The sequence below is a fragment of the Anas acuta genome, chromosome W (assembly GCF_963932015.1).
Source record: "Anas acuta chromosome W, bAnaAcu1.1, whole genome shotgun sequence".
Taxonomy (NCBI): Eukaryota; Metazoa; Chordata; class Aves; order Anseriformes; family Anatidae; genus Anas; species Anas acuta.
This window is the reverse complement of record NC_089016.1, coordinates 20,479,624-20,497,305: the sequence shown is the minus strand read 5'-3', so window position 1 is coordinate 20,497,305 and position 17,682 is coordinate 20,479,624. Positions and strand designations below refer to the sequence as shown.

The 17,682-nt window shown below is 47.7% G+C and overlaps 1 protein-coding gene and 1 pseudogene across 5 annotated transcripts in view; both read right to left on the bottom strand.

Moving 5' to 3' along the window:
• LOC137847031 (very low-density lipoprotein receptor pseudogene) overlaps window positions 1-17,682 on the bottom strand; it is a 456,685-nt pseudogene that overhangs the window by 129,559 nt on the left and 309,444 nt on the right.
• Window positions 1-17,682, bottom strand: part of LOC137847041 (protein mono-ADP-ribosyltransferase PARP8-like) — a 62,565-nt gene that overhangs the window by 18,449 nt on the left and 26,434 nt on the right. For all 5 annotated transcript variants that reach the window (XM_068665318.1, XM_068665320.1, XM_068665317.1 and 2 more), the window contains exon 2: window positions 2,778-2,815. In XM_068665318.1, the coding sequence (XP_068521419.1) occupies window positions 2,778-2,815 (38 nt within the window). The remainder of the gene's footprint in view (window positions 1-2,777; window positions 2,816-17,682) is intronic.

Here is a 17,682-nt window from a genome sequence, read left to right as displayed (position 1 = left end):
AGACTTGTTCTCCAGACCCCTTAGCAGGTTTGTCGCCCTTCTCTGGACTCGCGCAAGCACCTCAATGTCCTTCTTGTAGCGAGGGGCCCAAAACTGAACACAGTACTCGAGGTGCAGCCTCACCAGAGCCGAGTACAGGGGTACAATCACTTCCCTAGCCCTGCTGGCCTCACTGCTTCTTATACAAGCCAGGATGCTGTTGGCCTTCTTGGCCACCTGAGCACACTGCTGGCTCATATTAAGCCGACTAGCAACCAATACTCCCAGGTCCTTCTCTGCCAGGCAGCTCTCCAAGCACTCCTCTCCCAGCCTGTAGCTCTGCTTGGGGTTCTTGCGCCCCAGGTGCAGGACCCGGCACTTGTCCTTGTTGAACTTCATACAGTTGACCTCAACCCATTGGTCCAGCCTATCCAGATCCTCCTGCAGAGCCTTCCCACCCTCGAGCAGATCGATACACGCACCTAACTTGGTGTCACCTGTGAACTTACTGAGGGTGCACTCGATGCCCTCATCCAGATCAGTCAGGCCAGTCTTCTTCCACTCCGGCTCGTCATTGGACACATGGGGACAGACCGCTCCTGTGCCATTAAGATTTCATTCTTGAAGAGTGCCCAGCCTTCCTGGACTCCTCTGCCCTTCAGAACTGCCTCCCAAGGGACTCTGCCAACCAGTGTCCTGAACTGTTCACAGTCAGCCCACTGGAAGTCCAATACAGCGGTTTTACTGGTCCCCTTCCTGGCTTCTCCAAGAATGGAGAACTCAAAAAGCCTCACTTCTTCAGAGATTCTAAAAGAAACAATAAATATTTCTTTCAGAAGTATTATACAGGTATGGATAATGGTGAAAAAAGGCTAGAGGCTTTCATGTCTTTATTGGGTTTACATTGCAAGGTTTTGGTAGCAGGGGGGCTCCAGGGGTGTGGCCTCCGTGAGAAGAGTCCATAAGCTGCCCCATGTTAGATAAGGATATGTTCAGCCAGACCCAAAAGGGACCTGCTGCTGACCATAGCTGAGCTAATGAGTGATGCTGGTTGCACCTCTGTGAGAGCACATTTAATAAAGGGAAAAAACTGTTGCACAACAGTAGCTGGGAGAGAAGAGTGAGGAAATGTAGAGAGAAACAATTCTGCAGACACCAAGGTCACTGAAGAAAGAGGGGGAGGATGTGCTCCAGGCACGGGAGCAGAAATTCCCCCGTGGCCTGTGGAGAAGACCATGGTGGAGCAGGCTGTCCCCCCACAGCCCATGGTGTACCACAGTGGAGCAGATCTCCACGTTGCAGTCCATGGAGGAGCCCATGGTGGAGCAGGTGAATCTGCCCTGAAGGAGTCTGCAGCCCACGGAGAGTGCTCGCAGAAGCAGACTCCAGGACAGACTTGCAGCCCATGGAGAGGAGACCACACAGGAGCAGGTGACCTGGCAGGAGCTACTGCCCATGGGGGACCCATGCTGGAGCAGTCCACTCTTGAAGGATGGACTTTGTTGTATGGATCCATATGGGAGCAATTCTTGAAGAGCTGCTGCCTGTGGGAAGTTCATGCAGGATCAGTTTGGGAAGGACTGCATCCCATGAGAGGGACCCCATGTTAGAGCAGGGGAAGAGAGTGAAGATGAAGGAGCAGCAGATGATGAAGTGTTACAGATTGACTACAACCCCCATTCCCCTTTCCCCTGCACTGCTCAGGGGAAGGAGGTAGAAGAGGATGGATGGGGGAAGGTGTTTTTAGTTTGCTTTTAGTTTCTCATTGCTCTAGTCTGTTAGCAATAGGCAATAAGTTATATGAATTTCCCTATACTGAGTCTGTTTTGCCCATGACTGTGGGCAGCTGGTGAGTGATCTCCCTGTCCTTATCTCAGCCCTTGAGCCCTTTTTCATTGTATTTTCCCCCTGTTCCTTTGAGGAGGGGGAGTGAGAGAGTGGTGTGTTGGAGTTTAGCTGCTCATCAGGGTGAAACCACCACATCATTCATAGTATTTGCATTATTAAATACTCCCAGGTGCAAAATACACAATGTGGTGCAATCCAACAGTACTACCATTCACCTCTAACTTGCAAAGTGCCTGTCTGCCTTCACTCCCACTTCCCTTGCTTGTTTCTGCTAATTTCTGTGCCACCAGAAGTATCTGTGCAGGCTCTTTCTGAAGGAAGTCAGGGAAACAAGCTAGCTGAAAATTAGCTTTTGCTCTTGGCTGGTTGTCTTCCAAATGGATAATTCACCTTGTATAGGTTGGCCTCATGGTTATACAAATGGTTTTGCCAGCCCAGCTTAGGGTACAGCAGGTGCACAGGACTGAGCAGCTGGGAACAGCTTTGCAAGCTTACATTACCAAAGACATACACATACACAAACTCTGGCTCCAGCAGATCCTGAGAAGCATCAATGCACAATCCACAGGTTTAACTTCAAGAATGTGAATAGTCTCATTAAGGTTTAACACACTGAAGTGCTTTGTTGGCCCCGTGCCAGACTGTTCAGCCTCTTGAAAGACTGAGCTTTATCTACCATGCCAAAGAGGAGTTGGGTGCTTTCTAAACTCAGAAAGTATCACAAGCTCTGGTCTCAGTAAACTTGTGAACCAGATTTTCTCACCCTGACCCAGTTGATAAATGATGCCTGAAAAGGAGAAATGACTGTGAAAATTACCTAACAAATTGAAAATGATTAGCACAAGGATACACCTGAAACACATTAATACTCTTTCAAATATTCTCATCTGAATATTGTAAATTACTGTAACACACATATATGTGTCATGGACAAGAATGTTGCACTGTACCTGGGTAGTCTTCAGAGACATGCACTGAAAAGGATATACTGTAAAAAAAAATAATAAATAACAACAGAATTAATAACAACAATAACTACTGGTGTAAGATTTTTTTTTCCTGCTCCTATATTATCTTATGTTTATTTCTAGGATCTTGACAGTTTCCAGGACAGAAGGTTTTTGAAAGCTCGCTTTGCTAAATTAGCATATCCCAATTTCAACCTTCTTAAAAAAAATATCAAGACTGCATAATATTTACTTTAGAGTAATGTTTCACAATGTACTTTTTTTTTTAAAAAAAAAAAAAAAGAAAGAAAGAAAACAGTTGCTCTGTGAACAAAAGAACTAAAAAAGTCCAGTTTTCTCTGCATCACTTTCTGGGGTTTACTCAAAGTTCAGCATGAAGCCTTTTGTGCTAATGTGCATCTTTGTACATTCCCGTGAGTCTCAGTGCAGGGTCTATATTCCTTCCTCTCATTAAAACACCGTATTTATAAGACTTGTGGCAATCTTATTTGACACCTATACCTCTCTGTCAAGCTGAGTTCAAATCAAATTTGAAAGAGCCACAATCACACTAAAACTCATCTTCACCAAATGGATTACCTGAATCTGTTTCATCAGAAAAATTGATATACATTGTCCCAATCCTCTAGTTTAGTCTACATGTGCTTTCCCTACCACCCATTTTGCTGCTCACTAAATTGACTGCTGAGAGCAGTGTTACAGCACAGCTCTATCACTTCTTTTGGCACATAATTTTTTCTAGTGTAATTCATTTGCAGGGAGCACCTGAGCCTATTGCTGACATCTGAGGGTGGCAGAGACACTGTGTGTGTGAGGTGTGAGCAGGTGGATGACCTGGTCAGCCTGGTGGCAGAGCTCAAGGAGGAGGTGGAGAGGTTAAGGGCTATCAGGAAGTGTGAGAAGGAGATAGACTGGTGAAGCAACTCCCTGCAAGGCCTGAAGGAAAGGCACCAGGGGGAGACACCCCAAACTGTGGTAGACCCACTGCCCCGTTGCTGTTGAACAGAGGGAGGGGACCTAGGAGATGAAGAGGAATGGAAGCAGATCCCTGTTCAACGTTGCAGGCAACCCCCTTCCCTACTGGCCTTCTCAGGTGTCCTTACACAAAAGGTTCATGGTCTTGGAGCTTGAGAGACTGTTGGGTGAGGATGAGGTGAACAGTCCACCCAGGAGGCTGCCTAGGGTGAGGAAGTTGACTCCACACCTCAAGACTGCCTCCACTAAGAAAGAAAGAAGGGTAATTGTTATAGGAAACTCCCTTCTCAGGGGAACAGAGGGCCCTATTTGCTGGCCTGACCCTACCCGTACAGAAGTCTGCTGCCTCCCTAGGGCCTGGGTCAGGGACATTGCCAGAAACCTTCCTAACCTGGTTTGCCCCACTGATTACTATCCTTTATTGATAGTGCAGGCTGGTGGTGATGATATTGCTTAGAGAAGCCTTAAGGCTATCAAATGGGACTTTAGGGGACTGGGATGGGTAGTAGATGGAGCGGGAGTACAGGTGGTGCTTTCGTCCATCCCTACGGTGGCAGGGAGGGGTACAGAGAGGACACGGAAAGCCCACCTGATAAACAGGTGGCTCAGAGGCTGGTGCCAACACAGAAATTTTGTTTTTTTTTGACCATGGGGCTCTTTACTCGGCACCTGGCCTGATGGCTGCAGACAGGTCCCACCTGCCTCAAAGGGGAAATGGATCCTAGTCCAGGAGCTGGCAGGGCTCATTGAGAGGGCTTTAAACTAAGTAAGAAGGGGATGGGGATGAAATAAGTCTCATTAGAGGTGTGCCAGAGGGAACAATGTCAGGGCCAGGGGAGAAGGCAATGGCCCAGCTGAAGTGCATCTACACTAATGCATGCAGCATGGGTAACAAACAGGAAGAGCAGGAAGCCATTGTGCAGCAGGCGAGCTATGACTTGGTTGTGTGTTGGGTCTGTCTGAGCTGGAGTCACCTTTTCCCTGCAGCAGCCCGCACAGTGCTGTGCTCTGCACTTGTAGCTGGAACAGCACTGATATCACTCCAGTGTTGTGTCTATTGCTGCGTAGTGCTGGCACAGCATCAGGACTCCTTCCAAGCCCCCAAGAGCCAGCAGGCTGGGGGTGGGCAAGTGATGGGGAGGGGACATTGCCGGGGCAGCTGACCTAAACCAACCAAAGGGATATTCCATAACACCTGATGTCACACTCAGCAATAAAAGGGGGGGCTCTCGTGGGGGAGGGGGCTGTTCCTCCTGAACAACCACTACGCGTTTGAGGCCCTGCTTCCCAGGACGTGGCCGAACACCGCTCACTGATGGGAAGTAGAGAATAATTTTTTCTCTCTCTGTGCTTCCACGCGGACTGATTGTTTCTTTTGTATCTGTTTTTCCTTCCCATTCCCTTTCCCTTTAATTAAACCTTTCTCATCTCAAACCTCGAGTTCTCTGTGTTGTATTTTCTCCCCCTTCCTTTTGAGGAGAGGGGGAGTGAGAGAGCAGTTGTGGTGGAGCTTGAGTGAGATATCACTGGAGTGGTATCAATGCTGTTCCAGCTACGAGTGCAGAGCACAGCACTGTGTGGGCTGCTGCAGGGAAAGGTGACTCCAGCCCAGACAAACCCAACATATGGAGTCAAATCCAGTTGGAGGCCGGTCACTAGTGGAGTCCTGGGGCTGGTTCATTTTAATATCTTTATCGATGATCTCATCGATCTTATCAATGAGTAAGATTGCAGATGACACCAAGTTAGGTGCACGTGTTGATCTGCTTGAGGGTAGGAAGGCTCTGCAGGAGGATCTGGATAGGCGGGACTGATGGGCTGAGGCCAACTGTATGAAGTTCAACAAGGCCAAGTGCCGGGTCCTGCACCTGGGGCGCAAGAACCCCAAGCAGAGCTACAGGCTGGGAGAGGAGTGGTTAGAAAGCTACCTGGCAGAGAAGGACCTGGGATATTGGTTGATAGTTGGCTGAATATGAGCCAGCAGTGTGCTCAGGTGGCCAAGAAAGCCAGACAGCATCCTGGCTTGTATAAGAAACAGTGTGGCCAGCAGGACTAGGGAAATGATTGTCCCCCTGTACTTGGCTCTGGTGAGGCCGCACCTCGAGTACTGTGTTCAGTTTTGGGCCCCTTGCTACAAGAAGGACATGGAGGTGCTCGAGAGTGTCCAGAGAAGGGCAACGAAGCTAGTGAGGGGTCTGGAGAACAAGTCCTACGAGGAGCGGCTGAGGGAGCTGGGCTTGTTCAACCTGGTGAAAAGGAGGCTCAGGGGAGATCTTTTCGGTCTCTACAGATACCTTAAAGGAGGCTGTAGCGAAGTGGTGGTTGGTCTATTCTCCCATGTGCCTGGTGATAAGACAAGGGGGAATGGGCTAAAATTGCACCAGGGGAGTTTTAGGTTGGATATTAGGATGAACTTCTTTACTGAGAGTGTTGTTAGACATTGGAATGGGCTGCCCAGGGAAGTGGTTGAGTCACCATCCCTGGAGGTCTTTAAAAGACGTTTAGATGTAGAGTGTAGTGATATGGTTTAGTGGAGGACTTGTTAGTGTTAGGTCAGAGGTTGGACTAGGTGATCTTGGATTCTGATTCTGTGATTTATTTTATGCATTGTTTGACTGAGAAGTAAAGATGCATGTTTATTCAACAGTTGCATGTTTTCACATAAATGAAAGCAAAAAGAGTGTTTATTATAGCTGACAAAAGGTTTACCTACATAACTCTTGATAGTTTCAGTCATGCTAGGATTAAATCCCATCATTGTGTAAAGTCAACGTTTTGCAATTTTTCTCTTTTAGTTCTTTTCCAGAGATTTGGATAGGCAGCATCTGTATCCCCTCACCTTGGAGCATTTTCCCTAAAGAATCGAGTATTTAAATTTGTCTAATTTTAATTTGTTTAATTTAAATCTGTCATGTCATAAAATGACACTGTTTTAAGTAGGGAAATATTCCAAAATAAGGGAATGTTGTATCTCAGTGCAGTTGTGTGGAAAGTTTTGTCCTGTGGTAAAACAACAACAACAAAAAGATCAGGAAGTTAACAAAGGGCCTGTTCTTACTAAAACTAACTTCTAGAAGTTGCGTTTGTAACCATGACTTCTTCCTTCTACCACCCAATGCAGTACTTCAGTCTCACTCTTTTAGACTAGCAGCTTGCCTACCTCTATGCTGCCACCTGAACTGTTGTATATGGGTTTGTTTGACTATTGTTATATAGGCTTATTTTCAAGTCTGGACTTTCATTCCAAGAAAAGACAAATCTTCCTAGAACCTAGTAATTACTCCATGTTCAAATTAAAAAAAAAAAAAAAAAAAAAAAAGATAAAAAGATGTGTTTAACATGGAACTCTACTATATTAGCCTCTCCCTTCTCAACAGAAAGAAGAAAAAAAAAAAAAAGGAATGTGTAAAATTGTCTTCTTTCTTCCCATTTAAATTTGCATTTTCAGCACATGTTGGAATCTTTGTGCTTCCCTCACTTCAGTGTCCCCAGGTCAGTGTACTCTGAGAAGTATAATGCCAGAGAAAGCTCCCATGGGAGTAGTCTTTTAGATAGTCCATTCATCTCACACATAGTTAAATTCCTATTCAGGGAGAATAAATAGCTTGTTGGAGCCCTGTGGTGTAATTGCCTAAAGTGACTAGGAAAATTAAACTAATATTCACATTTTAAAGCAAATCTACAGCACTGAAGAAGCTTTCAGGGTAAAAAAAGAAGCAGTGTAGCTGTCTAAGCATTCCCTAGGCCTCCAAATTTAGATGCTATCGTACTAGGGGAACCTGGTGTGCTGACTCTGAGGGAAAGTACAGAGCATAGAGTGGAGTGGAGACATCATGGCTAGGCTCTGTGGCCAAGTGGGGGCTCGACTGTTCTTGTGTGCATTGAGACCGATAAACTTCACATTTGCTACCCTGAGCCAATGACCTGTCATGTTTTGACAAAGTGCTGTACTCTAGTGTACTTTTGCTCATTATAATATCATTATAATACCAAAACACACCTCCATCCCAAAAGCTCCCCGCCTCCAAGGTGCGACCACCCCTCACCAAGCATGCGCTCTGAATTTCTCGGAGACTATACTTTTAAACAAAAGCGAGAAAACTTTGCAACACTCTTAATCAAGATATGCGTGACTAGAGTCACTCAAGCTCCACCTAAAAGATAGAAAATAATATAAATTGGCTTAAGAGAGAGGAGAAGTGAGGGAAAATACTACTGCGACTTTTGGGATCAGTCGATGGGCTGAGTCTCTCTTTCCCCCCATAGGGAACCCTCTGGGTAAGATTTGAACACCTGGTTATACCAAGTGCCTCCCCGGGAAACTTAGACATTTCTATGGAGTTTTTGTCCCTTTTAGCATGTTTATAGCCAGACTGCGTTACTCATACCTTTGGTGTGCTTTGCAAAGAGTGAATTTATCACTGGCAATCCAAAGAACCTGTGTACCTTTTGCTTTAATAATTTTCACTAGATTGCATTAAACCTAGCCGTGAGAGTTCTCGTTGAACGTAACCAAACTTGTTAGAGGAAGCACAGCCGAAAGCACGACAGACACCAGTAGAGTCAGATCATGCTCCCTTTTATTGCCCGAATAGCCTAACTTTTATAGTGAACTTAACAGGGGCGGACAGTGTTTCACACAAGATTATTGGTCAAAAGCACTCAGACAAACAACTACAAGAAAACAACCCCACCTGCAAGAAAACAACCCCCTTGTGATTAGCAGTCACGTAGATCTTGTCCTTGAAGCCAGCTGCTGGCAACAATATTTTTCTGAATTCCTCAATTGGGCGATGTGGGAACACTGTCATGGGAACTTCTCATAGTTGCCCTGGTAGCTTGGTTTGCTCAGCTACAACAGGCCATGGGATTTGCTGAGGCCTACTCCTGGTTGCTTAAGACAAGCTCAGATCAAACAACTGTTCCACGGAGTCATGTCCACGCCCTTTGTGCCAATTCCCAACACAAACTCTTTAAGTGTGGCTGTGGTAGTTCATGGAATACGACTAGAGTGAGGGTGGGCTATATTATTTGTGAATCTGTAATCGTGATAACTCAGTACCCTGAATGCGACCGGACTTATAACAGCTACTTAACTACACTCTTAATGCAACAGGAAGTTGTGCAATTTCCAGCACTTGTTCTCATGGAGGACTTGAACTTCCCAGACGTATCCTGGAAATATAATACAGCCCAGAGGAAGCAGTCTAGGCTGATAATGGAGAATTTAAAAGAGAGCTTCCTGACTCAGCTGGTTAGTGAGTCTACTGGGGGGGTGCCCCGCTAGACTTGCTGTTCATGAACAGAGAAGGACTGGTGGGAGATGTGGTGGTCGGGAGCTGTCTTGGACAGAATGACCATGAAATGGTAGAATTCTTTATTCTTAGTGAAGTTAGGAGGGGGATCAGTAAAACTGGTGTCTTGGATTTCCGGAGGGCAGACTTTGAGCTGTTTAGGTGAGAGGGAGTTAGGAGAATACAATAACTCACTAACCTTTTAGAAAATAATTTACTAACTTTTAGAAAAGGGGGAACTGAGAGAGGAAGTTAGGGGAATCTTATCAGGTAGAGATAGAGTGATAGACAGCATGAAACTAGGATGCTCAAATTTACTAAAGCAAGAAGCCTTGGGCCCCTTTACCAAGGTCAGTCTCCTAATAAGAGTGTGAGCCTATCTTAAGAAACTGGTCCTGCGGATGGACAAGAGCCAAGGAGCAACTGAGTCTGCGCAGAGACAAGAGGTCAACTAGCGGTGACGAGGAAGAGTCATCAATCTTCATCCCCACTGTGAGGAATGTTTTAACAATTCGTGTCCATAAAGAACAATTCTGTTTGAATCCTGTCTGCCTCTGGGCCCTGCACTGGCAATTTAATTCTTGAACCACAGATGCAGTGTGTCCCAGTCTCCCCCTCATTCTAGTCAATTTATCACGTCTTCAGAAAACACTCCTCAAATTTATGAACCTGTTTGCTTTTGTTATTCTGGACTTCTATTTCTAACAGTTACAGCCTTTTTTTTCCTGTCTTCTTCGAGATTAACTTAACACTGCTATAGGTGTGACTGTCCCTGTGAATGGCTGGGGAAGAATGTTTTAATTACTCGTGAAGCGTCAAATAAGAAAGCTGTTTGTGTTTGATGTCTGGGGGTTTCAGAACTGATAACAACTAGTGACTGTTATGGGATACTATGAGGATCCTTGGTATCTGGCCAGGGGGCCAAGAGATTAAGAGGAAGGAAAAGAAGCTGAAGGACGGTTGGGAGACAAGACCTGCAGGAAATGTTCTATAAACTTGGTATGGTGCCAAGTGAGTACAAAGGGGAGAGGAAGACTACGAGCCTTCAGCATGAAAGACCCCTAGAGACCCCCAGAGGAGACTGATGCGCATGCTCCAGTAGGAGGGACTGGACCCCGGAAGCTAATTATAATAATCTATTTTTTTAGAAGTAGTAATGAATATGTATTAGTCTAGGTGCATAAAAATCAGCTGCTTGATGTAGCTGGTGTGCATCCTGGTGGAGCGGAGACTCCCGGTGCACCCAGCACTGTTTGCTTACCTCTATTCCTTTATATTCTTTTAATAAATCCTATTTTTTTATTTAATCCTAATTTGAATCTTGAGATATTTATAACACCCACGACCCCCGACGACCACCACCAGAATACACTGCGCAAGCGCAGATGGGAGGAGTTTATGGAAATGACTACTTGGAACTAATTTTAATACGAAGCGGGGACAGGTTATAAATATGTATAGGCGTATTGTGAAACTTCATGCATATGTAACTCTTTACTGCATAGAACCAAGGCAAGTTGCTGTGTCAAGTGTGCACGGCTTTGGCAGGACTACCCCCCATGCTGCCCAGCTCTGAATAAACATACCTACTTTGCAGTCTTACTGATTGTGGAGTCTGTTTTCCGCAAGTCAGTTTGGCAAGCCAGCCAGGAGACGCTCTGCTCAGCTACGGAATCGACTGCGGAGCGGACGCCCCTAGGTGCACCCCTAGAATTTTCTTGGGAGGAGCCTCCACTCTCAGCCGCTCACTGCAGGAGCAGACCTCCTGAAGCCACGGACAAATGGTATGTTTTGTAGAACAGGAAGGGCCTGTAAGTCGTACGCGTGGCCAGGGCAGCTGGTAAATCATGCAGATACATCTGGCGTTCAGCATAGTCCCCATATGAGAGGAGGGTACCCTACAGACTGACCAATAGGGCGGTCAAGGGAGATTTGGTGACCGATAAAATCAAGGGGGATTTGCTGACCGATAGAGCAGCCGCTAGCGATTTTGGGAGCAGATTGAGCAAATCCGAGGTTACCGCTGCATCCCAGTTTTGGGAGCCAGGACGGACCTGCTAATGACTGTATAAGAAGCAGGAGAAGGGTAAGCGGGCCTCTCACAATTGTGACAAGGTTACCTGGGTAATATTTCCAGCTGCTGGAGAGATACTAACTGGAGTGTTGATAATTGTATATCTTATTCTTAAATGTCCAGGTATTTTTTGTTGAAAGTATTTGTGTAAGTGTAAGGGTTTGAAACAAAGTGGAATAAGTCACTCCACGAAGAACAGTCAGAGACCATACTTGTTTGGTTGTTTATCATAGGAGACTGGTAGGGAGGGTCCCTTGGATGTCAGTCCTTAAGGGCAGAGGGATCAAGGAAGGCTGGATGCTCCTCAAGAAGGAAGTCTTAAAGTCACAGGAGCAGGCTGATGAGCCGGTGGGGAAGAAGACCGGCCTGGCTGAACTTTTGCTGAGTCTCCAGGAGAAAAAGAGAGTTTATGTCTAGTGGAAGAAGGGACAGACAACTCGAGGAGAGTACAAGGAAGTTACCAGCATATGCAGGGAAAAAAATCAGAAAGGCTAAAGCCAAGCACGAGCTCAACCTTGCCACTATGATTAAGGATAACAAAAAAATGTTTTTACAAATATATTAATGACAAGAGGAAGACCAAGGAGAATCTCCATCCTTTACTGGATGCAGGGGTGAACAAGACTGCTGAGGATAAGGAAAAGGCTGAGGTTCTTAATGCCTTCTTTACATCTGTCTTTAATAGTCAGACCAGCTATCCTTGGGGTATTCCGTATCCTGACCTGGAAGTCTGGGATGGGGAGAAGAAGAAATCCCCCACAATTCATGTGGAAACAGTTAGAGACCTGCTGCTCCACCTGGACTGCCACAAGTCCATGGGGCCAGATGGGATCCACCTGAGGGTGCTGAGGGAGCTTGTTGATGTGATTGCCAAGACGCTTTCCATCATCTATCAGTGGTCATGGTCATCTGGAGAGGTCCCAGATGACTGGAGACTTGCTAATGTGATACCCATCTATAAGAAGAGTCATAAGGAGAACCCCGGGGAACTACAGGCCTGTCAGCCTGACCTTGGTGCCAGGAAAGGTGATAGAACAAGTCACCTTGAATGCAATCACACAGAATGCAAGACAACCAGGGGATCAGGCCCAGTCAGCATGGGTTCATGAAAGACAAGTCCTGCCTGACCAACCTCATCTCCTCCTGTGACTGGGTGACCCACCTGGTAGATGAGGGAAAGGCTGTTGACAGTCTACCTAGACTTCAGCAAGGCCTTTGACATGGTTTTCCATGGTATTCTCCTGGAGAACCTGGCAGCCCATGGCTTGGACAGGTACACTCTTTGCTGGATTAAAAACTGGCTGGATAGCCATTCCCAGAGAGTGGTGGTGAATGGAGTGAAATCCGGCTGGCGACTGGTCACGAGTGGTGTTCCCCAGGGGTCGGTGTTGGGACCCATCTTCTTTAATATATTTATTGATGATTTGGATGAGGCAATTGAGTGCACCCTCAGTAAGTCTGCAGATGACACCAAGTTGGGGGGGAAGTGTTGATCTGCCGGAGGGTAGGACGTCCTTGCAGAGGGACCTAGACAGGTTGGATTGATGGGCAGAGGCCAATGGGATGAGGTTCAATATGGCTAAGTGCCGGGTCCTGCACTTTGGCCAGAGCAACCCCATGCAAGGCTACAGGCTTGGGGCAGAGTGGCTGGAAAGCTGTTCAGAGCAAAAGGATCTGGGCGTGTTGGTCGATGCTCATCTCAACATGAACCAGCAGTGTCCCCAGGTGGTTAAGGCCAATGGCATCCTGGCCTGTATCATGACTAGTGTAGCCAACAAGACAAGGGAGGTGATCATCCCCCTGTACTCTGCTCTGGTGAGGCTGCACCTCGAGTACTGTATTCAGTTTTGGGCTCCTCACTACAAGAAAGACATCGAGGCCCTGGAACGTGTCCAGAGAAGGGCTATGAAGCTGGTGAAGGGTCTGGAACACAAGTCCAATGAAAAGTGGCTGAGGGAGCTGGGGTTGTTTATTCTGGAGAAGAGAAGGCTCAGGGAAGACCTTATTGCTCTCTAAAACTACCTGAAAGGAAGTTGTGGGGAGCTGGAGGTAGAACTTTTTGCGCTGATAACTAGTGATAGGACTAGAGGGAATGGCCTCAAGTTGTGCCAGGGGAGGTTCAGGATTAGGCAGGAGATTAGACAGGTATCTACCCTGCCTGGCCTTTCAGAAGACCTTTCCGCTGTAGGATTGCTGAAGGTTGAAGAAAAGCAAATACCAATTGCTACCACAATGGTGCACTGACAGCAATATTGCACCAGCCGAGACTCCCTGATTTCCATCCATGAGTTGGTTCATTGACTGGAGAGTCAAGGAGTGATCAGGAAGACTTGCTCACCCTTTAATAGTCCTATATGGCCAGTACGAAAGTCTAATGGTGAGTGGAGACTAACAGTGGACTATCATGGCCTGAATGAAGTCACACCACCACTGAGTGATGCAGTGTTGGACATGCTGGAACTCCAGTACGAACTGGAATCGAAGGCAACCAAGTGGTATGCCACAATTGATATCGCTAATGCATTTTTCTCCATCCCCCGAGCCGCAGCATGCAGGCCACAGTTAGCTTTTACTTGGAGGCATGTCCACTACACCTGGAATTGGCTGCCCTAGGGGTGGAAACACAGCCCTACCATTTGCCATGGACTGATCCAGTCTGCGCTGGAGTAGGGGGAAGCTCCTGAACACCTGCAGTACATTGATGACATCATCGTGTGGGGTGACACAGCAGAGGAAGTTTTCGAGAAAGGGAAGAAAATAGTCCAAATCCTTCTGAAGGCTGGTTTTGCCATAAAACAAAATAAAGTCAAATAAAGTCAAAGGACTTTGAGCAAGTTTGCTGATGACACCAAACTTGGAGGAGTTGTGGACTCGTATGAGGGTGGAAAGGCCTTGCAGAGGGATCTGGATAGGTTGGAGAGCTGGGCGATCGCCAACCGCATGAAGTTCAATAAGAGCAAGTGCCGGGTCCTGCACCTGGGACGGGGAAACCCTGGCTGCACGTACAGACTGGGCGATGAGACGCTGGAGAGCAGCCTAGAAGAGAGGGATCTGGGGGTTGTGGTAGACAGCAAGCTGAATATGAGCCAGCAGTGTGCCCTGGCAGCCAGGAGGGCCAACCGTGTCCTGGGGTGCATCAAGCACGGCATCGCTAGTAGGTCAAGGGAGGTGATTGTCCCGCTCTACTCTGCGCTGGTGCGGCCTCACCTTGAGTACTGTGTGCAGTTCTGGGCACCACAGTATAAAAAGGACATGAAACTGTTGGAGAGTGTCCAGAGGAGGGCTACGAAGATGGTGAAAGGCCTGGAGGGGAAGACGTACGAGGAACGGCTGAGGGCACTGGGCCTGTTCAGCCTGGAGAAGAGGAGGCTGAGGGGAGACCTCATCGCAGTCTACAACTTCCTCGTAAGGGGGTGTCGAGAGGCAGGAGACCTTTTCTCCATTAACACCAGCGACAGGACCCGCGGGAACGGGGTTAAGCTGAGGCAGGGGAAATTTAGGCTTGACATCAGGAGGGGGTTCTTCACAGAGAGGGTGGTTGCACACTGGAACAGGCTCCCCAGGGAAGTGGTCACTGCACCGAGCCTGTCTGAATTTAAGAAGAGATTGGACTGTGCACTTAGTCACATGGTCTGAACTTTTGGGTAGACCTGTGCGGTGTCAAGAGTTGGACTTGATGATCCTTAAGGGTCCCTTCCAACTCAGGATATTCTATGATTCTATGATTCTATGACTTGCACGAGAGATCCAGTTTTTAGGAATAAAATGGCAAGATGGACGTCGTCAAATCCCAATGGATGTGACCAACAAAATAACAGCTATGTCTCCACCAACTAGCAAAAAAGGATTGTGAGGAATGTGTTAACAATTCGTGTCCATAAAGAACAATTCTGTTTGAATCCTGTCTGCCTCTGGGCCCTGCACTGGCAATTTAATTCTTGAACCACAGATGCAGTTTGTCCCAGTCTCCCCCTCATTCTAGTCAATTTACCACGTCTTCAGAAAACACTCCTTAAATTTATGAACCTGTTTGCTTTTGTTATTCTGGACTTCTATTTCTAACAGTTACAGCCTTTTTTCCTGTCTTCTTCGAGATTAACTTAACACTGCTATAGATGTGTCTGTGAATGGCTGGGGAAGAATGTTTTAATTACTCGTGAAGCGTCAATAAGAAAGCTGTTTGTGTTTGATGTCTGGGGGTTTCAGAACAACTGATAACAAATAGTGACTGTTATGGGATACTATGTGGATCTTTGGTATCTGGCCAGGGGGCCAAGTGTTGCCTTCAGGAGGCAGTGGCGACCTGGTTCAGGAACGGCAGGGCGGCCAACCCCAGGCCGCTCGGTCCATCGGCTCACAGACACCAATGTGGTGGATGGCAAATGGCGTTTATTGTCGAGTCACATGGGCTTACATACCCGAGGCCCACAGCGTCACTTCCACTTGCTTACATCACAGGCCACATGCTACTGTCCATCAAGGGAGGGGCTCCACCTTTCCGTACATCGCGACATCTTCCGGCTGCCAGACCCTAACTACCCACATTTCCCCCCTCCCTATGCACAACCAAATTAGCTAAAATATAACAATCTTAAGACGTAGACATCATAACTTAACTAAAAAACATAAGGCACAATAACCAGGAGAAAACTAAGAGGTAACTGGTAACCCTGAGTAAATACACTCTTAAAGTAGTTGTTGGTGTTCTACCAACATAATGTTAACTTTCTCTAACCAACTTTTAACAAACAACACAAGCATATTTAGTATACAAGGTCCAAAGATAAGATCACACAAACGCATTGCAGCCCCCCACCCACGGAGGCCGCTTCGCTGGTGTCTGGATTCTGCCAGTGTGGCTTAGACAGGACGCTTGCTGACTTCTTGTCTTCTCATGTCGCCGGGGTATACAGATTACGGGGGTGCCCGATGATCCGTTCCTGTGAACAGAAACTCAGTTTTCATTAGTTTTGTTCTGAAGTTGGGGCGTCGGCTGTTTGGAGCTTCTCTGGACGCACGAGTTGCCATACCTTCGTGGGCCCTCAGGCCCTGGACTTGCGCCTGGGGGGTGATCACTGTTGGGTCCGTACCCATTAGACGCTGCAGGCTAGAGCCATACAGTGTGTGATCCGTCCCAGTTACTTGGGCCAGTTGTCTCATACAGTTGTCCCCCCATTCTTGTTTAAAAATGATCATCCCACCCCCGTCAAAGATCAGTCTACAAGTTTGTTTTATATCAAACGGGAGCATGTCGTCTCCCCTGAAAACACCATCTATGAGGGTGGAGACCATTGCAGAATGAAGCCCTTTATCCACAATGGCTTTAACAATTGCTTGCACATCCTTAGGGTTTATTGGTGAGTGAACCCTCTGCCCTCCGTCTGTCACCCGGACCGGGAACGCTAGCATGGCCGATAGAGCCAAGATGGTGCACGCAATCTTAATTTTCCTCCAATCTGTGAGAGGAATTTCTCTGCCTCGCGGTGCAGCTTTATTTCGGATGGGGATATTTTTGCTATCTGTCCCCATTTCCTCCTCCGAATGTGAATCGGTATCTGATCCGGAGTCAGAGCTTGACTGACTGCTCACCTCCGAGTTCCGGTACCCTCCCATCGAGTTCCGGCCCCGCCCCCCACCCCTGCGGGGGGGGCCGCTCCCTGCCTCGTGGCTCGCCCCGCCGCCTGCTCAGCGAGGCGTTTGCGCCACAGGAGCGTTTTTTCGGATGGCCGTCCCGATCGGCTCTCTGCCCCTCTCTCACGCTTCTACCTCCTCCCCGGTCGTCCCCGCAACCGTTCTCTTTCTCGCATTTCCACGTGTTAGTAAAACCTAACATTTCATCCCCGTTCCCGCTGGAGGCTTCTTCACCCAACTCTTTGTCTTCTAGTTCAGCACCGTACTGGGGCGCACATGGCCGTGGTCTCTCCCAGATTTCCTCAGGCTCTGGTTCCCCACCGGCACCCCTGGCTTCCTCAGCCGAGCCACCCCATAGCTTCCACAACTTTGATACGACCTTCACAAGGGTTTCCATCTTCCTTGTTGGTCCGGGAGCTTCCTCCCCACCGGGCTGGTCCCACCGCTCCGGCCGCCGTTCACCCGAATCCAGGAGTTTTCCCGGGTTTCGGCACCACTTGTTGCCTTCAGGAGGCAGTGGCGACCTGGTTCAGGAACGGCACGGCGGCCAACCCCAGGCCGCTCGGTCCATCGGCTCACAGACACCAATGTGGTGGATGGCAAATGGCATTTATTGTCGAGTCACATGGGCTTATATACCCGAGGCCCACAGCGTCACTTCCACTTGCTTACATCACAGGCCACACGCTACTGTCCATCAAGGGAGGGGCTCCACCTTTCCGTACATCGCGACATCTTCCGGCCGCCAGACCCTAACTACCCACAGCCAAGAGATTAAGAGGAAGGAAAAAGAAGCTGAAGGACGGTTGGGAGACAAGTGTGGCAGAAAGTGTTCTATAAACTTGGAATTGTGCGGAGTGAGTACAAAGGGGAGAGGAAGACTACGAGCCTTCAGCATGAAAGACCCCTAGAG